The sequence below is a fragment of the Rhinolophus sinicus genome, chromosome 3 (genome assembly GCF_057876585.1).
Source record: "Rhinolophus sinicus isolate RSI-liver-muscle chromosome 3, RSI-T2T, whole genome shotgun sequence".
NCBI lineage: Eukaryota > Metazoa > Chordata > Mammalia > Chiroptera > Rhinolophidae > Rhinolophus > Rhinolophus sinicus.
This window is the reverse complement of record NC_142503.1, coordinates 50,393,642-50,416,741: the sequence shown is the minus strand read 5'-3', so window position 1 is coordinate 50,416,741 and position 23,100 is coordinate 50,393,642. Positions and strand designations below refer to the sequence as shown.

Below are 23,100 nucleotides of genomic sequence, written 5' to 3'. Positions count from 1 at the left end.
TAGTCAGATTCTGTCTCTAGGACCCACTGACTTCAGTCTATGCACTGACATACAGGAGAGAAGTGGTTGTTTTTCTCCTTCCAGCTGAGCAGCCTCCCTCTGCAAAAGACTAAGCACTAGTCAGCCAACTCCTTCCTGGCGGGACAGGGGAGGTCATCTGTAAGGATGCCCCGTGGTCTCTTTCTCCCCTAATGAAGGTCTGTACCCAGCAACTCAAGCCAAGATAAAAGGCAGCCATGGTTCTTGAATACATGGCTGAGAAAGTTTGTGTATTTGAAGCAGCTGACTTGCTTTCCCTCCTCTTGGCTGGTCTGTAATAACATCTCATCCGCCCCAGGCTCAGCCAAGGACTTGCTGCAGCTGTGAACATCAGTCTTTTCTCTCCCCAGGCCCCCTTTCTCTCAGCCCTGCCTGGATCTATTCTGACACTGAAACCAATGGCGAGAAAGGAGGCTGTTGCCAGAGCAACAAAAGGATATTCTTTGGAAATACACTCAGACTCAGACTGTGTTTATTCTTACAACTTTCATTTTGGCAAGAATGACATTTTTCTAAAATGGAACTAGCTGAAAAGTTACAAGATATCATAAGCATATTCCTTTACTACCCCTGATTTTAAAGAATAGGCCACAGACTTGTGTAGCCTTCCTTGTCTATAAAAAATATAACAGAAATCATTAAAGTCTTGATATTTTGATTTTAGAAGTTGGGTGTGAAAGAATCTGCTACCTCAATGGAAATCTCAGAATCAAGGTTACTTAGAAAACCATACTAAAACCCGTCTCCTCACCATTAAGTTAACCCAGATGGCAGGACTTGCCTTCAAGGCCTGGCCTAATGGCGGCCCCGCTGACACTTCCTCAGTCCCTGCTCCACACACACTCTCAGTAGCAATTAGAGTTCAAGCCTCACCGGTGCTGACTCAGTCCCCACCTCATCTTGTTCCTGAGGCTGTGAAATGTTGACCAACTGCCCTCATTTCACTAAGCCTCAGTTTTCTCACTTGTAAAATGAGTATAATAGTAGTATACACCTCAGGGTTGTTCTGAGAATTAAATTAGATAAAATAGGAGAAAGGCTTAAGCACAGTGCTTGGCACATAGTAATAAGTGGTAGCTACTTGATTATCAAAGTATTTATGCTTTCTCGGCAGGTTTTAATGCATCTTCTATGTTTCCTAGAATTGCTACATTCTAAGGAATAGAGGTGTCTTTTATAGCGTTTAGAATTGACCTTGCTCTGTTGAAATCAAACCTGCCTATATTGGATGGTGCTATTCTCTGGCCCCTAGATGCCTGCCCGTGTCGGGGCTGAAGCACATAGAGCAGTACTGCGACTTTGGTGTCACTATGAGCATTCTTTTTTTTTTTTTTTAATAAAGCAGAAAATAGTTGAACTGACAGGAAAACAAAGAACTTCTTCCTTTCACTCCTCTCCCCCGTTACACATACATTTTCCATTCCTTTCCTTTCTAGAGGCAGCTCCTAACAGCTGAGTCTTGATTGCAGGTGGCTTTGCAGGCTCCCCGTACAGAATGAATCACAGGCTGATGGGTCTTCACTAGGTGAGGACTTGTCCAAGACTTGGCAAAGCCAGAAACACACATCGGTTCACAGCCCTCTGGGATTCATTACAAAAGCTGGGTAATCGGCCAGCAGGGTGGTGTTTTTGCCAGCTGTCTTCCTTAGGTTGTGACCTGGATGTAATCCATAGTGAAACCATAGAATGCAAAGATCCAGGTTTTCCATGACAGCATCAAGCCGTTTGTTTTTGGAAATGCATGAAGGGCTCTCTTAGAAGTCTGTGGAATCCCCAGTGACTCAGGTTTGGGACAGAAGCCATCAAAATGAGCTCAGGATTTGGCTCACTTGTGCTGGCTTGGACTATTCCACTGGGGTTGCCATGAGGGTTGAACTAGCACATGAGATGCCGGGCCTGGCTGCTTGCTGTCTCCCCGTCCTCCCTCGTATGCTTGTTTGCTTCTTGCTGTCTGGTTGGCTCTCACGCCCTCTCCTCCCTGCAGCTGTCTGTCTGCTCACATCCATCTCAGTCGAGCAGGGTTGCCTCCGCCCGCTGCTCCACCAGTCTGACTGGATAGATTGCTGTGGGGCTCAGTGATGCCTCTGCTGGGCTGGGCTAGACGGGGTGCTCATGGGAACCGCTCTCTGCTCTGGCGGCTAAGGGGCTGGTGTGTGCAGACTCAGCTTTCTTGGAAGTGAGCAGTGATTGAGGAGGAAGGAGCTCAATATTAAAAAAGAAGGGAAAGGAATAAAAGGGAAAGAATCTGAGCGAGAAGAGTGGAGGGTTTTGTCTTTGCTGCTTGTGGAATTGCTTTGTCATAAATCCGAATGTATGTGCAAGTACAGAAGTGTACCGTGACCCCCAGCCACCGCTTGGTATTCTAATTGGTGCTTTTCACAGGGTGGAAAATAATCTTACCATCGAGAAAATAACCACAACTCAGTCTGATCCCAGCATCGATTTTGATTTGTCCCATGCCCTACCCATTTACCCCTAGGCCGGAAAAACTAGATCAGGCATTGTGGAGGGGAAAGGAAGAAGAAGAAGAGGGGCTTGGAAAGCATAAAGACAAGGGAGGAGATTACTGACTTTCACAGAGGCTTTGCCCCATAAAGTGACAGCTGAAAAGTCCACCTTGCTTTCTCTAAGGACGTAGTGGGAGCTTGGTTACCCAAGTTCAAAATATCTTCAAAGAAAAGGCATGAGGAAAGTAGAAGGAGCATCCCCTGCTTTTCCTTAGAAAGAGGAACTGGAAGCTTCTGGCCATCAAAAGGAAGCTCTTGATTTCTGGCTCTCTAGATAATGCCTCTGCCAGAAATCAGTTCTAACAGTTCTATGTCTAAATCAATGTAAGAATACCACTGACTATGACACATTTCCTAATTCATCAACCTTCAGTAATCCCTTGGTAAAAACTAAAGAATGCAGAAGTGTTACAAGGCACACAGAATTAAATTTCAATTCAACAAGTTTTTATTGGATGCCTACTAAATGCAAAGACCTGTAGACTCAGGTGTAGACTCTTGAGTTTCCACTCCCAAGCCATATTAGAGAGTTATTGTTTCATAAACTGTACCCTAGAGAAGCAAAAACAAAAACAAAAACAAAAAAATACCCCACATATACCAGGGGTGCCAAACAATGTGTACAAGTGGACACTTTGGTCAGCGTTGCTCAAGCAGTAGTTCGCGTAATCAGAAGTGTCTGGACGCTGTTGGTAACCACTTTGAGCACCTCTTGTAATTGCACAAATCAAATATTGACTTGGATTCCTCTTTTGTTATTTAATATGTATCGAGTATTGCAATGTTAATACAGTTTTCCTTTCTTAAAATGTGTATACATTTTTTTGGCACCCTCTGTATATATCACATATAAAGAAAACAAGGAACTCTACCGTATCATTAAATAAAAAGCTACTGCCTAAAAGCAAGTGGACCCACCAGGCATTAATATAAGTAAATGTAGGGAATGGGATCTATTTTAAAGAATCAATTGGACGATCTAGAAGAAAATTGCGAACTCTTAAAATTCAGATATAGCAATTGATACGCAAATAAAATGTGGAAAGTTGTTTGCTATGGTAACCATTTAATTGTCGACATAAATTACCATGGAGCCATGGATGATCTATGTTCAAATTTCATGAACAAATAATCACTTAAGTGTGACTCTGCATGTTACACAAGCAGTTCAGGCAGTCTGTTGTAAGAGCGTAATGCAATGGTGGTATTCTGGGACACGACTTCAAAAGAGATCTGCATTTCCTATGAAGAATTGTGCCGTGGTAGAGGGAGCCATATTTGTGAGTTCAGTTACTGTATACAGTCTTCCCAGTAGGTTTATTAAATGGCCAGCAATCTTTTTAATTAAGATGGCACCTAGTACAAAATCTAAAATACACTATGGAGAAAATGAAGCCAGTATTAAAAATTTCAAACCAAAATGCAGCGTGGTTATGTGTTCAGCATTTCAAGGCCAACTGCAGAGACCTCATGTTGAAGAGATGGCACCTGGTTCATGGCAGGTATTATTTAACATTATCTAGACCCCAAGACCTTAGCAGGCAAGAACTTTATAGCTCAGCAACTAAATTTTTTTAGCGTGTCTTTGCTACATACTGCATTTTATTTATTTTGGCAGCTTAGTTTGAATTATCAGTGTATTCTGGTTATAGTCAAACAGGAGCTCTGTCTTAATCCTACATTTCAGATGAATATATCAAAATTTTTCATAAATTTCTCCAAGTTGCACATAAACAGTCTAGGAAACAGACTTTCACTTGGAATGTGAAATAAAACTTTATCACTGACTTCACGGGAAAGAATAATCTGGCTAAATTAGTTTGTTTGGATACATTTTAACAGTTAGGAGTTAAGGCTGTAGAAATTGTCAGTGATGTAATTAACATGTAAACATGAATCACTGCTGAGAGAGACTCAGGGAGGCTTCGACAGGGGAGAAATGCATCTTTATCACAGATTGTTTCTCCACATATTCTAAAAGGCATCTGACAATTCTTTTTTTAAAAGTTTTTTAAAAACATATATTGTTTTAAACTTTTATTTATTTAAGTGTGTTTTTCCAGGACCCATCAGCTCCAAGTCAAGTAGTTGTTTCAATCTAGGTGTAGAGGGCACAGTTCACAGTGGCCCATTCGGGGATCGAACCAGCAAGCTGGTTGTTAAGAGCACTGCGCTCTAACCAACTGGGCTATCCGGCCGCCCCCTGACAATTCTTAATTGGTCATTAATTTTGATTAATTGTAACAGAAACTTCCTCTCAGGGCCTTGGTTGTAAGGTCTTTTTATGACAACTATGCTCTGATGATTGTCCTCCAAAGAATTCTCTTTATGTTGTTCTGTCATCTGCTCTCCAACCCCTACACTGGAAGAGCAGTTTTCTTGATAATTATAATTCCATGGGAGTGTTTTTAGCAGAAAAGGAGGACCCGATTAGACTCTTCCAGGGAGACGGTATGAGCTTTCATAAACGCATTGAGAAAGACATTATTGACACGTGATGCCTCACTTTTCCTTTCCCCTCAGAAAATCTTGCTGGTTCAAAACCTCTAATATTACTGATCATGTATTAAGCTGACATGTCGATATAATCGGCTCTACAGAGATACTGTGGTCATCAGCTGAAAACTCTTCATTACCAGTGGACCCTCTGACCTCCAGTTCCCAATCTGGCTATCAAAGCAGAGTTATTAAATGTCCAAGTTGAGCCCAGTCTAGCTTGTCCATAAACTCTTGAAACTTGAAAATGAGGTGCAATGAAAACAAGTTTAGATTCTGGACTCCAAAGAGACAGAGAACTGAGAGAGAGAGGGCCTCCTTACTCTTTACCCTGTTACTTGCACAGTAAACCACGGGGATTCTTAGAAAAGGGCCCCCATCCTAACATAGGCACCCTCCCCAACTCCCACCCGTTAATGCCTTTGAACGAGTGCAGCTCCACTCTGTGCTAAGGTTGCCACCAGTCCATAGCAAAAATGAGAAAGGGTGATATAGTTCAGATTTCATAAAGCTAAATGCATTCAATTTAAAAAACTGTCCTTTATTCTTAGATTACAGCCTTTACCCTTTTGGTGTTGAAAATAGCATTTCTTTTATGGTATTGTGCTGTGAGGAGATAAGGGTTATTTTCAGTGTCCTTATATTAGCAAAATAAAACTACTGACCTCTCAATAATCTTCCTGGCTATTGTACTAGTGTGGGAACCACTATTCTAGAATATTAGGAGGGATATGGATTATGTCTTTTTTCAGTTTTATCTCTAGTGGTCAGAATGGGGCCTGCGACACACATAATAGGTGCTCAGTAAATGTTCATTGACAAAAACGTCTGTGCTGTGCTGGTGAATCTGTGCCAATACAACTGCAAGTTTCTAGGCATTTGGAAAAGAGTAAAGGATTTTAGCAAATGCTGGTAAGTCTCCGTTCTGACATGGACTCTGCCCTCTCAGTTAAAGCATGAACTATGACTGGAACAATCATGAAGAACCAATAAGAATAATTTCAAAACTGGCCAAATTCACCAAAATTCACTAAAACCATATTGAGCTTTATAACAAAGAACAAATTTTCATTAAAACTGGAAAAACCTTAATGGGCAAAATGATTTCAAAGGTATAGATTAACTAAAGGTGGCAATTCTTGGGAAGAAATCCTTGATTCGTGTTATAATACTTTACTCTTATTTATAAAAATACTGTTCAAATCCCTGACTCTGAACGGCTAACCGCAATTTTGGTATTGAGCCCAGGGGCCCGTCCTGACATCTGGAGGTCAGACAGGCTGGACTATTGCTCACGGGCTTCGGGGCTGAGGAGGCAGAGGACCACAGCTCTCCTTCGGGGGAAGAAGAGGCCCGAGGGCCACTGTCCTGCTGTCCACAGTTGTCATACGAGCACCAGGTGCCTGAGATGGGGAGCAGCTTCCCCTGCATACAGGCACTGAGACAAGCAGATCTGTTAACACAGGGTTAACTCACACCTACCGTGTACGAGACAGGCTCAAAGATTCATGGGTAGGAGGTCAGGAAAGACAAAGATCATCAGCTGTTCTATGAAGGAAGAAAGGCCATGTGGAGGCGGCGAGGTGGTTACACAATGGCCTGACCTGCCGGAGGAGGGATGTCATTAATTCTGGGGCTGACTGAGAATGCTCTCGGTGCGGGATTTTGTCTACCCGGCTGCAGAGGTCTGTCCTGGAGGGACAGGACAGAAGGTGCGTTTTCTGTGGTGAGCATTAGTGTTCTAGGTGGACGTGCAGGTAGACTCTCAGGCAAAGACTGAAATGCAAGCGGATTGTACAGCTTAGTTTTTCCTCTGGTCTGATGGGTTTTGTGCTTTACTTGCAGTATTTGGCGCATACCGTGTTCTACAGCATAGCAAACTTTACATTGTTCTGCCTGTTCACTAGGTTTTTCTTTCTAGAAGTTGCTTTGGCCAAGGGCAGCCATTCTAAAGTGGTATCTATATTGCAATAATAGGTAGGCTGGTGACACTTGGATCAGGAAGAGAAGGTATGGATGGAACGTCTTTATTTTCATGTCTTGCTGTCGGGTTAGCAAATCAACCTGCCTCACAATAGAGGACACTTTATTTTGGTGCAGCCTTCCCACCCCCTCACCCGGCATCGCACGCCTGTGCTTCCTCACTAGGTAGCTGGTCATCCTCTCTAACCTCTCACAGGTGTAAGCCAGCCAGCTTGTAGGTACGTATCAGTCTCCCCCATTCTGCTGGACAGATGCTTTTGTCTTGGAAGCTAGTTTCTGGTTTGCAGTGAAGCAGCAGTCTACTACCGTGTTTCCCCGAAAATAAGACCTAGCCGGACAATCAGCTCTAATGCATCTTTTGGAACCAAAATTAATATAAAGTCTTATATTATACCCTGTCTTATATTAATTTTTACTTCAAAAGACACATTACAACTGATGGTCCGGTTAGGTCTTATTTTCGGGGAAACACGATGTGGGTGTGATGGCTCAGGAGGGACTGGCGCCAGGCTGCCTGGATGAGTCCCAGCTCCACCGATTAGCTCTCCAACTTTACTTAATCCATCTGTGTCTCAGTTTCCTCATTTTTCAAATGAGGATATTAATAGTATCTGCCTCGTAAGGCTGTTACTAGGACTAAGTGAGTTATATTTAAAGTGCTTGGTCAGCGCATGGCATATTGCAGTGCTCAGAAGCACTAACTGCTGCCATTGGTATTATAATAATAATCAGGATGATTATTAAAAATTCTAATCACCTGCACAAACTTCCAGCTTTACTTAAAAAGTATTAGTTTTGACTGTATAAAATTGGGGGAAGATGTTTATCGCTTCAACTCCATGTCATCTTTACTTGGAATATATCCTTTTCACCACAGAAGACCTTTCCAAAGGGTTCCAAAGATGTGAAGACTAGAAAGGAAATGGGAATCAGAAATGACACGTGAAGTGGGTCAGCAGCACAGTATGTGTAGAGGACGCGTCCTAAGCACTTATGTGGAGTTTGGATGGAGTCGTAGAAGCAAAAGAACAGGGAACACACTCTTTACCTCGGTCAACAAGTTTACCATCAGATTGGAGTTCCTATGAGCCAAAAATACATACTTTGAAGCATCTAGAAGGCCTTGGAACTAATGCTGTTTTATTGTGGGACAAATGTATATTATGTCACAGTAACACTTACTGTGAATAGTAAATGAATAGTAAACTTACAATGAATAGCAAAAACTATTCATTGTTCTGGAGAGTTTTCCCCACAGCTGGTTAAGCATTTAGTTATAATTTTTATTTAAACTTTTTCCCCATGAAATTCTAAGTTGCACCCCTTCTTTTTTAAAAGTGTGTAAGGAACCTAGTTTAGCTTTGTTTTGGTGACTGAGAATAAGCTCACTAGCGTGTCTCCAGAGTCCCTGCTCATGAGAAGTGCACAGGTTCATACCATGACCTTTGGGAAGAGAAGAGCTTGATGGCAAATTCAGTGGATGGGGAACTGAATATGGTCTGTACATGGTGTGCCTTCCTCAAAGCACAACCGAATAGTACTGGACAATTTGCCTTGGGGTATGTGAAAGAGAGATGTCCCTACCTAACAACAGTTGACCTACAGATAGCTATTAGAGGCTACCAAAATGACTTCCAGCTGTCAGCATGGAAGATGATTTGGGAAATAATAAAGATTTAGGGTAGACGTGACAGGGAGAAACACCACAGGGTGACAGTTTTTCTGATATGTTGACAGGGGAATGGATGTTTGCTAGTCCCCTTCTAGGTTCCTAAATGAGTCAATAGCTATTTCAAAGCCAGAAATACGTTGAACTCTTGACCATTTTTCCCCAAGGTTAACTGTGACACACCCATCACGTTTATGGTAAGTGACATGACAAAACTGCAACGTATACCAAGAGGAATAAAACTTTTCTGCCCTCGAGGGACTCGAGAGTCCTGGTAGGGTATTGCTATATCCTCAGGGCTGAGAAACATGTCTGGCACTTAGTAGGTAACTCAGTAAATAGTTGTTAAAAATATACAAAAATAACAGTGTGCTAACGAGGGACGTACACAGGGCAGTGGGAGCATACACAATAACATTCCGGCAGGAAGTGTGACACATGTTTTGCATAGAGGTGACATTTGAACTGAGATGAGGGGGTATTTCCAGGTGGATGAGTGCCCAAGCAGTCAGCACGGATAAGAGTGGTGGTGTTTAGGGAACGGTGGTGTAGGATGACAAAATTCCTTGACTGTCACTGGCCTGAAAGTATTTAAAGCCTCTGAAACCCTACAGCATCCTACTCCTCCACCCTTCACGCCACCCATTCCTGTGCTGCACCAGGACGAGCACCCTCAGTGGACACGCCTCAGGGATCCCCTTGTGGAGCCCGAATTTATCAGATACTAAGCCTATCGACTGTCTGCTGTGAACTCACTCTCCAGAGAGAGGGTATTTCATAGCTTTAGAATGCGCTTCTTGATTATGACCCCATGGAGGCTAAGTGTCGTGTCCCTCCTGGGGGGCCTCGCCACAGGTTGCCGGTACCAGTAACAGATGGTCTTGTTTCCTTCCTGTCCTTAGTAAATTTCCTTTGCAAGCTGAGGTCTAGTCTTTGCTATTTAGTCTAGAAGTCTGTGTGAAGAGGAACTAGAAGTGTGCTGTTATTCTGCAAAAGGAGCCAGCCTTTAGTTCTTCCACTTTTTAGGCCAGGAACAATGGCCTTCTTCTGTCCCCACAAAAAAACAAAAACACAAGAAACCCTGAGTCTCTTGGCCGGCAGATTTTGAAAGTGTGGTGGTTGTGTGACTGAGTTGGAGGGAAGGATGAGGCACTAAAACAGCCAGGGAAAGTCTGCGAAATAGCCATGGAGCCTTTGCCCACTTCCTTCACAAACTGGAGCGCTGTGGTTCAGATTCGGCTCCCCCATTCCTAGCATCCCATAATCTTAAAGCTTGAGGTGGTCATCTTCAGACCAAGTAAAATATTATTTAATGTATTTAGCAATGCCTCATCTTTCCAAAATTGGGGGCTTGGCTGGATTATGGAGAAGGTTTTCTTCCCACCTTAGGGATTTGATTAAAACTTGTAGTTCATAGCACATTGTCTGATTCCAGGGCAGTAGCAAGAAAATTACCTAAGACCTATAATTTCGTGGCTGGTCTAATCACAGTTGGTGCTGAATGTTGATCAGAAAGCAGGAAGACTGACTTTACTTTTCCTGGTATGTTTCGTTCTTTTATTGATTTATTTGTAGCACCTTCTATGTTTTTGGCACTGGAAAAGCAGTGATGTGACACAGCTCATGGAATCTGATTATCTGCGTTAAACCCGAACCACATGTTTAGATTGCCCATATTGACTCTGAAAATCCCTGTACAGTAAGAACTGCTGGGAATCCAGGGTTGTGTCTGAAAGCTCATTCCAGGTAGGGGAAAATACTACTAAAATAGCAGAGGGGCGTGGTAGGTGTTGCGCTGTCATAGCTGGTGCCCAGCCAATGGTGAGAGGCCTCCGTGAAGTGGTCAGGGCTGTCTTCCGGCTGTGGTGGCAGCTGTAGGGTAGTCCAAGTGACGAACGATCAGTTTCTTTTCATTTACTTTTTTTTCCTCCCCAGATAAGGTTGAGTCATCCCCCAGGTGACCTCATGCTGACATCTTCTAATCCTCTTGGTATAGTGAACCGGGAGGCTGTTAGCAAAAGAGAAGACAGGAGGGAAGAATGAGGATCTCTTCTGAGGTTGTGAAAAATGGTACCATCCTAGGTTTCATTCTATCAAGTCATTGCAGCAGTGACCAGCCCTCTGAGTTACTGTGGTTTCTTTCAGTGGTAGCTATTTTCCTTAGTTACTGGCCAGTATCATTTTTTTCTGCTTTTCCTCCTTCTCCCAGCTGGGCCTGTCACTGCTCAGCCAGGCACTGGGGAGAGGCGTCAGTCAGAAGAAAAGCAAATGCCTCCTGGCCTAGTCCTTTAGTTTCTCTATTGTCCTCCACAAACACACAAACCCCAAAACAACAATGCATTAAGGAAAGGCAGCAGAAGGCCCCCGAGAGCACTGTAAGCTGTCCTAACTTCAGGAACTGCCTTTTTAATAGCTGCAGAGGGAGATCAGACTATTTTCTGGCTCCGTTCTTTTATGAAACTCAATCCAGAGCACAACTCACCTCCCATTTGGCCTCTGGACATAACCCACAACCAAGTTAATACTCCCTGGGTGTGCTCCACATTGAGGACTGGGAAACCAGGCCCAGTTTGCAGCAGACTTGGTATGTTTCACCGTCTTCTCTTGCCTGCTGTCTGACTTGCTTCTTTAAGACGTCATGGACTTTAACTCTCCTTAGCTGGTGTCATCAAGCCCATCTGGAATTTGGGGCACAAGTTTCTAAATCCTGGGATTTACAGGCCTAGAACAGGGCAGTGTGGCAGGATAAGGCAGCCAACCAAGAGTCTCTATTTCCTGATGGCACATTTCATTCTTATTGACTGGTATCTGTCAAAGTTATTTTACTGTTTTTCCCAAGGGCACTATGGCTTAGAAATATGTTATTACAAAACAAATTGCACTGACATTTAACAGAGTATTATCAAGTTCCTACTAAGTGCCAGGCACTATTCTGAGCACTAGCTTTATAGCAGTGAACCAAACACACAAAAATCCCTGTCATCATGGAGCTTAGAGTCTAGGATGGAGATGGATGAACCATCAAAATAATTAAGTAAAATTAGTAGGTTGAACCATATGAAATGGCCATTTGTGTAGGTAAAAAATGGTCAAATATGGATAGTTTCATGTAACTCAAAGAATATATTTTGTGTAATAAGTTTTAAGAAGACATAATAAAGCAAGGAACGGGGAGAGCAAGTAGGGAGAAATAGGTGGTTGAAATTTTAAATAGATTGGACTGAAAGACCACACTGAGAAGGTGGCGTTTGCAGACCACGTGGAGAGGAACAGACGCCTGCTGTGTGCAGGGAAGAGCCATGTGGCTGGGGCGGAGAGAACAGGGTGTAAAAGGCAGAGGTGAGTGCAGATGGGTAAGAAGGAGCTGAATCCCACGGGGCCTTGAAGGCCAGGAAAGGAAGCTGGCTTTTACTCTGAGAGTAACATAGGAAACCTTGATGACTTTTTCTCAATAATTTTACTAGGAAACAAAAGAATCTGTTTGGATGATGTTTGTACATCACTAAAGGATGCTTACTGGGGCCCGGGAACCACTGCTCAGAAGTTGCACTGGGCCCTAAGAGCAGGTGAGGCCTAAGTGTGGCCCCTGACAGGCCACGGGAAGCACTACAGTCTAGAACTCCTCTGATAGAAGAGCCTTTTTCTAAGTACCTGTAAAGATGACAAATGTGACTTTGTTTTTTGCTTACCTGAAGACCTACTCTTTTCTTTCTCTCAGACACAAGTCTTGCATTTTCATGGCATTACCCATGCTAATGACAGCTCTGTTGAGTGGCAGGAGGTCCACAGCCAGGACAGGACAGATAGTGGCAACTTCCTCCCTGACCCAATGAGAGTTCGGATAAGAGACTCTTGTGTTTGTCTAGGCCAGCTGCGCGGGTCAGGGAGCGTGTGCTTTCGGCACACATCACATCCACTGGGGCTTAGAGACAGACTACAGCCCACTTTTTGTTACCCTCCCACATGGAATGCCCTGTGGGCTTATGAATATTCAAGCTGAGGCTTTTGACCAACTCAGAAGCATGGAACTTTTGTATGGTAAGTCTCAGTCCTGTCATTCACAAAGTGATTGGCCAGTAGCAGCCACTAGATTTTAAGATGGCCTAAAGCACTTCGGGAACTTGAACAGAGCTAGGGACTTTAAAACGGAACAGCTACAGACAGCCAGGGAGGCGTACTGGAGTGAGTGTTCCTGGCTGTGAAAAGTGATGGTAAAATAAGGATTGTATTATTTAATTTAGACCTGTCTACTTCCCAAAAGGATCGGAGACAGCCAAATTAAGGAATTTTGTGAGCCCGGCATAGGGTAGCAGAGCGGCTATGTGACAACAAACACCATGCTTTCTGTCCCTACCATATTAAAATGCATTAATTTCAATTATTGGGCTTGTTTAAGCCACGGAATACAAACAGTGTGTGCAGTTAACATTTAAGTGGAGCCACAATTCAAATACGAACACTGGTCTCTTAAAGGGACGAGCAGCTCATGCTCCCTTACCTCAGGCCTGTGCTAGAGCTTGGCAGCCGTGGCTACACGCCAGAGTCCCTCTGAGTCCTTACAGAAGTCCCAGGGATGGTGCCTCACGGTGCCCAGGGTGGGAACATAGGACCAGAGAAAGAAACTACAAAGTTCCATGTACCTCGGGTGAAGTTTCCTAAGAAACAAGGTGGGGATTAATTAGGATTTATCATAGGCCTTGGAAATATGAAAAAATTAGCTCCATAATGTTTAGATCTCCCCAGATGAGTAAGATGGAGATGGTTTATTCTTTCAAGGGTACCTAATTGTAGCCTGGGTCCTCCTCTCTCCCCCAATTATTACACTTTTCAAATTATACCCTCAAAAATAAGCTGACCTGCTTATTCATAGCCGGTAAACTTTAAACTACTTGTGCTTACATATGGGCGGGGTCTGCAAAAGGCTTTAACCTACTGCCAGGTGCTACTCTGTGTTCCAGTTTTGTTGTTGCTGCTGTTATTGTTAAGGATGCAGAAAGTACTCTTTATAGACTTCAGTACTCACAACCACCTTAGGACTTAAGCAGGAGCCCATTTTACAGGTGAGGAATCATACTTAGGTTAAGAGACTTTTCTAAGTTCTCCCAGCTCCTAAGTGGCAGAACTTGCATTCAAACCTCTGTCTTACTTCCAATTCTGAACTCTTAACTGACCCACCTCTTAATTTAGTGAGTCTTTGCTGTAGTCCGTTATCTTGCTGGTTTGTGTTACAGCTCACACTAGACTATAGGGGCTTTACTGCTACATGATTTCTAGCCTCTGAATTGACCCCAGACACCCAAACCAAGATTGCTCCTTCAAGACCTTGCATATTCCAGAGTACCGACACGTTCTCTACTAGCTGCCTTATCCTTGGGGAATTCACTCTATGCTACCCGCCATTTCTAACAGCATCTCTCCAAGATGCCGCAGTCTGCAGCTCCTTTCACTTATGCTTCCCAACAGTGGATTGCATTTCTTCAGCTACACATCAATGCCTCCCTGGTCCCAGCACTCCAACCGCTGGAGAAATAGAGGGTTGCAAGATTACAAAGCTGCTTTGGTGAAGCACCCTTCTTCAGAAAACGAGTATGTGCACAAATTCCCTCTATTCCATCCCTGCTAGAAAGTACCCCGTCATTCAGCATACAACGAGATTAATTTGGGAAGTAGGGACAATCAGACCCAGGAACCCATCCCAGCAGTAAACTACCATGCTTTCAGAGAAGATGCCATCACAGGATGAAGACAGCTCTATGAAAGTTGTGATCTGTGATTTCAAATACTGTCCCTGACCTTCCTTAAAACCTGACACTACCACAAATTCAGTTATGTTCTTTATGTGGGGAAGTTGCTTTAAATGACTTGGAAGCTTTGGTGTGGTAAACTCAGAGAATTTCAGTGAAGACAGGAAAAAAGAACTGAGCCAAGATTAATTTGAGGACAGAACTGCTATTCCATGGTATCTAAAAACAGGATTTTTTGGTTGTGAATTAGCAATCTTGATTATATAGGTGTCATACTGGAGAGAAAACCATTTTTGTTTCCTGCCACATAGAATGAAGCCATCCTCTTGCAGCATCTTTTCTACAAAGAAAGTTTCGTTGGGTAGGATTTGAGGGTCCCGTTCCCTTTGTCATTTCAGGTGCCAGACTTCCTCATAAACGCCTTTGCTGTGTGGCTGTAACCAGGAGTACGGTGACGCACGCAACGCACGTACACTCAGCTTCCCGCCAGCACAGGGCAGGCACCTAAAAGGGGCTGTCCCCTTACATTTTGTGCTTCACTTGCCTTAGTCCTGGACCTGGAGTAGCTCCTAACCGCCAGGCTAGCATGAAGAATAACTCTCAATTACACAGTGGGCAGTAAAGCTGTAGGAATAGAAAAAATGGACGTTTAGTATGACAGGGTAGTTGTCAGCAAAAGGGAAACAGCTTATTAGTGTCTACTCCAGGCCGAGTGCACCTAATAGCATTCAGACAAAAAATTCTTATGAAGTTCACAAACGTTTTTTATTTCTAAATGTAGATGCACATATAGCAATCTCTGTCCCAAGCATGCAGCTGGTTGTTGTTGAATGCCATCAGACTCCTGGGGGTTTATTTAAAGCACTGACATCAGGTTAAGATCTGGTCTGTTGCATTTAATCCAGGTGACATCAGATGATGCTGTGTGAATTCCCTTAGACCAGGGTTGGCTAACTTTTCCTCCAAAGGGCCAGATGGGAAATACTTCAGATTTGGCAGGCCATAGGTTCTGCAACTAATACTCAGTCTACTGTTCCAGCACGAAAGCAGCCATAGGCTCCACAAACTAATGGGCATATATAGAGGTGTTCCAATAAAACTATTTCCGAAACCACGGCCACACTCACGTGGTTACTTGGCCTTTGTTTGCCAGCCTCTGCCTTATACTGAAAGGGAAAGGCTCACCTCAAAAACAAGTTAACTTGCTTTTCTAGAAGAGAAACTATTGGTACAATTCCAACATGTACGAAAGAGGCTAAAAATATTTCTAGTAAAGTGATGACATTTCTTGATCAGGCCAGATTAGTGGCATAAAATAGTCCCTACCACTTGCTACTGCAGGACGGATGCCAGAGCCCAAAGCAGGCAAATCAAGTAACAATTACAACAGATCTGTCCAGTTACTCACGTTACAAGGTGGAACCATGGGTGTTTTCACTGCTTTTCTCTTCTGCCCTTGCAGGCCTGTTCCTTATTCTCGGTTTGATACTCTACCCTGCTGGCTGGGGCTGTCAGAAGGCCATTGCCTACTGTGGACACTATGCGTCGGCCTACAAACCTGGAGACTGCTCCCTGGGCTGGGCCTTTTACACTGCCATCGGCGGAACAGTCCTCACCTTCATCTGTGCCATCTTCTCTGCACAAGCAGAAATCGCCACCTCCAGTGACAAAGTACAGGAAGAAATTGAAGAGGGGAAAAACCTTATCTGCCTCCTTTAATTTGGAAAAGACATTAATGCCATTTTCTTCCTTGTATAACCTTGTGAAACAGCCCACCTCGGATTTTGTCGTTTGAGTCAAGTGAAGAACTAGCCTTTGCCTTCCAAAGCCACATTCCACAGCCCCGAGCCTTAACAGGACCAATGACGAGAGGCAACACCTAGCTGAGCAGTGACTACACGTGAGGGCCACCGTACCAATTACAGGAGATGGAACCTGACACCAGTACAGAAGCACTGATGTGTAGTTGACAAGTTCAGTCACAGTGCCTTTCCCCCAAAGCTCAATGAAGGATAATGATCTAAACCATTAAAGTGGCATTTCTCTGGTAACAAAAGAGACTGTGAGCCAGACTTGCAGCTGTTCTGAGATGCGTTTCTGCCACAAGGTTGCAGGCCTGTGAGCATCTCTGCCTCAGAACGAGGTATTGGGGTTGGTGTTTTGTTTCCTCCTAGCTCTTTCAAGTTGTCTCAGTTGCAGAGCACACCAGAGTATACACTTACTGGGGGACAGGATGTGTGCAAAGGGCATAGCAAGAAAACTGCCTTTGCTTAGCTCATCCAAAGGGTCAGCAGGGACAGTGGGAAGCCTGTTGTGGAACTCATTCTAGGCTGCATTCCAGGGTAAGCTGAATCAACTGAACTGTCTCTCCAAGATTAAAGAAAGAATAAGGACCTATACGATCATGAGAATAAAAGTACAAAATCCTGCTAGTGGAGACGAATTCATTCTGCTTCCCAGTAGCACCAGTCCTGGCCCAGAGATCACATGCTTTAAGTCTCCTCAGTTTGGGTTGTGCTTTGACTGCCAAAGGAAACCTCACTGTTTCCTCATTCCAGGGACACAGGTCTCCGAGCCAGCTCTGGCTCATTCAGATGTTCACTGGGCGAACTTGCCAGAATCTCGGCACTTGTGGGAGACCTTTTCCCACAGTTTGGTAACCATGCTGTAGTCAGCTATATTTCCAACCCTAACAGCAGCAGAATGCCATTTTGTGCATTAAAAAAAAAAAAAAGGAGCTAATCACCGGACTCAGCTTTTCTAGTTATTGATGGTGATGCTGAAAAGACTGAAGTAACATGAAATTGCTACAACTGGTGAGCGAACTGCAACAAAAGCTTCATTCCGAAAGCACAGAGTAGAAAGTTAATGCAAAAAAGAGATCGACCAAGCTCAGAGCACCCGCCTACACTTACTTAGGCTTGGTTGGAATGAAGGGCACATCCAAAATCATGCTAGTCTAGACCCAAACCGCAGAGCTGTTAAAAACCACTGAATAGGAGGAATACGAGTATGTTAGAAGGAAATGTTAAAAATAATTAGACTGATTGTTGACCCACACCTATTTTTCTAATAAATTTCTATCAATCACCTAATCGCCTCAGTCTAAAAATCTAATATACCTGGACCATTACTACTACCAGAAAAGTCTTATTTATTATTGCTTGCGTTTGTGCTTAAAGTTTTGTGATGGGCTGGGCTTCTCGATGAACTCCAAGAAAGCAGAAATATTTGCCTTGGATTCTGTGGATTCTTTAAACCTGTGTGCTAATTCAACAATGTTACATTAATTGTGTAAGGGTTTTTGTATAGTTTTCAAACATCTGTGGTGTAATGATCTTTGTTAAACATGTATTCTGTAAAGTGCCATAGTCTTTTTTATGTGTAGCATATTTAAAATATATATATAGATATATATATTATACATACACAAATCTGTGTGAAAGATGTGCAATAACAAAGGTGTATGTATGTGTGGTTTTTCTGTTTTTTTTGAAACTGGACAGGAGTCAGAACAGGGATTATTGTTTCTGTTTTGGCAAAGGAAGAGTTAAACATTATCGCCTACATGGCCTAGTCACTAACCCATAACATTTTTAATGCTACACAAACCTATGTGAAGAAAAGACTGGTATGAAATCATTTTTTTCTGGGTCTAAATTAAAATAATCACTAGATTTATGTGAAAGTGAAGCCAGCAAGCCAGGCCCACTTAATGCTAGTCTTTCATATGAAATGTGAAGCTGCCCTATTGCCTTTTCTGTTAGTGTGATAACTAGTAGATGGTACATAATCACTAAGGAGCTATTTCTTAACATGCTTTGATAGACCGTGTTAATGCTAGACCACTATGTAAGGGCTGCTCTCACACCTTCTTAGCCATAGAATCTGGCTTAGAACAGACCTCTCTGTGCAATAACATGTGGCCACTGGAAATCCCCCGCCTGCATCTGTATTTGGGCAGCAATGACTCCCAAGGGCCCAAAGGGTTAAAGGCACGACTGGGATTTCTCCTGAGACTGTGGTGAAACTCCTTCCAGGGCTGGGGGGGGTCATTAGATGCTTTGAAGGAACTCAGCACCCCTTGATATTCAACAGCCACTTGAGCCAACTATAAATTGTATTTACCCCTCATGGACTCAACTTTAGCCTTCAAATTTGTGGTTATTGTATTGTAAACTAATACATTGTTTGTCTAGCATTGATTAGGTTCCTGTGCATATGTATTTTCACAACGTGTTCCTCTCCCCAGTTCTGAATTAAACCAGATTTTGCAAACTCATTCTGACTCTTTCAAGTCTAAGTATATTGGTCTTAATATGATGTATATAATTTGATGAAGAAAATACCTATAGTCAAATTTTAAACACTAACTTCTTTGTAATATTGATGATAGGAAAAAGATATTCAGGTATTTTAACTATTCCATTTACTAGTAACATATATTTCCCTACCTTAGATTAGCTTAACTTCAAGTACTGTACGTATTTCTTCTTTGGAGAAGCATCAATGTAATTATAAAAAGAAACCGTCTCAAATACTATACAAACATCTTAAAGTAAAATTAAGAAATATGAAAATGCTTCAAAGCATTAGGAAGGTTTTACAAGGACATGTAAATGTATAAAGAAATACGTATAATAATGACAAAGAACAAAGTCAACTGAAGGGCATGTTCAGTTCTTCCAACAAAAATACCGAAATTAAAAGCCAATCCTGGAGCAGTTTCACATCCACATTTCCTGAAGGCAATCCTGCCCATAAAAAGCCTCATCCAGAAGAATTCTAATTTATAAACTCAAAAGATGACACTAACAACTCTTACTCGATTCTCCATATCCCACAAAGCACTTTTATGACAGAATAAACAAAAATGGCTCTTTTCTTGATCTAGGACCTTGACAGCTGAAACTACATTTCTGCTTTGGTTTCTAAATATACTTGACACCTGCCCGATTTCTAATAGAAATAAAAGTTAAAAGCTGACAAAATTATTGAAATCATTAAAGAAAAATTTTCCAGATTATGACCTAAATAATCCAAGCAAAATTAGAATTTTTCAGTTGCTTTTGTAGCTGTTATTACATTTTTCTCAAGAGTTAGTCCACAAGAGAAAAGACCCTGGCTTTAAATTTCAGCATAGGCTGGGGAACCCTCACGTGCACTTCCCACTTCACCCTTCGTTTTTACTTAGCAATTCCACTACTGGATGAACTTTCCATGACTGATCTTCCTGGAACATACTGCATTCAACTTATTCCTAGCTCTCCTTAAAGTCTTCACTTAACAAAGAACCACTTAGGAACAGTCTTGACTATCCTGGACCTTTCCTATAAGTGGGTTATTTCAGTAGTTTCCAAAAATTCAGTACGTTTTTTAACTCAAACACTAAAGAATAAGGGCATCAAAACAAACTTTTAGTCTCCTCTTAAAAAGCAAGAACCAGTAATTGTCTTTATTTTAGAACCGCTATCAGCCGCTAAGTCATTTGGTGGGGGCCATCCTACCGCTGTCCCCACTATCGTCTTCCTTGCAGCTTCCTCTTCACCCGGGAGAATTCTGCAATATTAGTCTTTAAGGAGTAAACTGTTCATTTTGTTTAGGTACATAGGATGTCGATAAGAGCATAAAGAAATAAGAGGAAGTAGCAAAACCACATGGGAAAGGAAAATTAATCAAAAAAACGTAGATAGTCCCAGCTCTTTGGCTTCTTATAGCCAGATAGCCTGAAAAATCTAACACCTGCAAGCAAGCAGGCCCAACCAAGTGCCTATGTTTGGTGGAAACCATAACAATCTATTCTCTAAAGAAAGCCTGAGTTAAGGCAGGTGACAGTGAAGAAATTGAAATTAGAAAGATGTTAGGGGAAAAGAATGGAGAGCTTGGTGACTGATTAGGAAGGAGGCGAGGAAAGAATCCAGGAGATTCCGAGGTGTTCTGCTTGGGCACAGGGTGGAAAGCGATGCCACCGCCAAGATCAGAAACCAAGGAGAAGCTGAGACAGGAGGAGGGAAGGTTCTGCTTGGGCTGCCAATGGGGAAGTCCTGTGCACAGCTGAAAATACACTGTGGAGAGAAGACCAGGTTGGAGATAGAGATTTGAAAGTCATCAATATCCACGGCATACAATAAGCGTTTAATTGTTGTATATTTTGTATCTGCAGGTACTGTGCTAAGCACTTTATATAATTCATTTATTCATCAAAACCCTATGAGTACAAACTACTATTCTCATTTTATAGGTTAAATTAACTGTCACTAGGTAACTGATTTAAGTAATTTGTCCCAGGTTAGTAAGTAGCAAAGCCAAGGCTCAAATACAGGTTTGACACCAAAGTCTACATTCTCAAACAGCTCTAGTTTCCTTCTACCTAGAAGGTACAGGGTGAGAAGAAGGCCAATACAAACCCTTCCAACATCTCTGCATAGTAAAAAACTCTCAGAATAACTTCCAAGTATAACTCCAACAAGACATATCATAAGATGACAACTGATGAAAACACTGATCTTTCCTCCCTTTCAGAGAAAAACCTGGTAATGTTTCATACTTTTGAAGATGACACCATGTGTTGCAATTCACTGAATCCTAAAAAAAACACTAAAAATTCATCAAGTATATGACTGTGGTAAAACAAATGACAGTTTGAGTTTTTGTTATTTTCTTATTATAAGTAATCTCTCATCCAGGATAAGCAGCTATTATGATTACATAAGAGGCAAATCTTCTTCATAGTTAACCTGATAAATAAGGATATACCTTCAACTAAAGTTTCTCCAAACACACACAAAAAAGCCAGACCATTCAGTAAGTGCACGTTGCTGAAGAGCAGACAGCAGGGTACTCACCCACACGTTGTGGAAGCAAGGCCTTGGTTGGAGATATCAAAGATACACGCTGTTTTTCTTGGTTGACTTTCTTTCTAGGATCCATTGTCCCTAAAAGATGGATATGAATTACTGAAAATGTGGAAGGATGGAAAAGAAAGAGAATTGGAGAGGTGGCAGCATGTGGCAGAAGCAGCCCCACACTTGGCAGGAGTCAGGGGACCTGGGTATAGCTGCCCCTCCCTAACCCTTCACCACCACTCACTGAGTGACGGGATAATATCGTACTGCTCTATAAAAATGGGGACAACAGAAATTACATCATAGGTTTTGTGTGAGAATTAAGCGATGTATGCAAAGCATTTAGTATAGTCTCTGATATACAGTAAGTCTTCATTAAGTTAGTAGGAGAAAAAAGAATCTTCTGTCTGCCCAGATTATCATTTAGAATTGATCTCAAAAAGAGTTGTTAAAAAAACTGTGAAGAATAACATAACCTGTAGTTAAAGCCAATCTAATTTTACCTAGAGAAGCTCAATGGGTGGCTACCTATGGCCACCATTTCTTTTTCCATCCTGTACTAAGTATCTTTAGCTTCGGGCTTTCAGGAAGTAGACTTCTCTGTGGATGCAGGATACACAGTCACTACTAGTTAGCAAAACAACAACAACAAAAAAACAGGTAATGTTGGACGAGCCCATTATGGGAAACCAGAATGCCCAGAAAATAAATCTCCTGATTATTTGTCAACTACTTTTTAGAAAAGGGACATCCAATGTTAGTAGAGTGTGGATAAAGAGAACCTTTTGTACACTGCTGATGGAGACATAAATAGAACTTTCTGGAGAGCAATTTGGCAATGCACATCACAGGTCTTAAAAAGTATACTTATGCTTTGACCCAGCAATTTGTCCTAAGGAAAGAAAAAAGCCTGGGCACCCAAATTTAGCAACAATATATTCCTTAATAAATTATTTATAACAAAAAAATTAAAAATCAGGGCCTGAAGGAGTAACAGGACTTTGAAAAATATTTTATAATACATGCATAAAAAGGTAGCTATACAGCTATTAAATGTTACAGAAATATATTTAGCAATATGAAAAAAGTTCAATATATATATATTTACATCATAATTGAAAAAAGATTACGAACCTTTGTTAAAATTCTCCAGCTGACAGTAACAGGAAGCCAACTCAAGGTAGCTCAGGGAGAAAATACAGTAAGAACAACAGGATGAAATACAGGTGAGCAGCCAGGCCCCCATACAGGAAATGGAAAGCTTTGAAGGTATTTTCCATGTCCTTCCATACCACTTGTCTTTGCATATCTACTTCATTCTCATTGCAGTTTAACTTCCTGGTGACTCCTTCCTCATGGCAGAATATCGCTACCCATATGTTCCAATTCTGGAACAGTATAGTTCTGGACAAATCTACATTCAGGATAAAAATTGAATGAGCCAAGCATGAGTCCACTAGAGCTAAATGACATCAGTACCAATGTGGTCTTCAGGGGCCCAAATAAATGAGGTTTGTGAGAGCTAAACGGTCAGAAAGGATCTATTACATGTAGAGGGAAATCTTTTTTTTTAAATTTCTTTTAAAATTTTTTATTGGGGAATATTGGGGGACAGTGTGTTTCTCCAGGGCCCATCAGCTCCAAGTCGTTGTCCTTCAATCTAGTTGTGGAGGGCGCAGCTCAGCTCCAAGTCCAGTCGCCATTTTTCAATCTTTAGTTGCCGGGGGCACAGCCCACCATCCCATGCAGGAACTGAACCTGCAACTTTGTTGTTAAGAGCTTGTGCTCTAACCAACTGAGCCATCTGGCCGCCCCTT

The 23,100-nt window shown here is 42.2% G+C and overlaps 1 protein-coding gene across 4 annotated transcripts in view; it reads left to right on the top strand.

The window, feature by feature from the left end:
* Window positions 1–18,720, top strand: part of LHFPL2 (LHFPL tetraspan subfamily member 2) — a 145,259-nt gene extending 126,539 nt beyond the window's left edge. For all 4 annotated transcript variants that reach the window (XM_019728170.3, XM_019728173.3, XM_088796581.1 and 1 more), the window contains one exon: window positions 15,901–18,720. In XM_019728170.3, the coding sequence (XP_019583729.1) occupies window positions 15,901–16,157 (257 nt within the window). In that variant the 3' untranslated portion in view covers window positions 16,158–18,720. The remainder of the gene's footprint in view (window positions 1–15,900) is intronic.
* The last annotated feature ends 4,380 nt before the right edge of the window (window positions 18,721–23,100 follow it).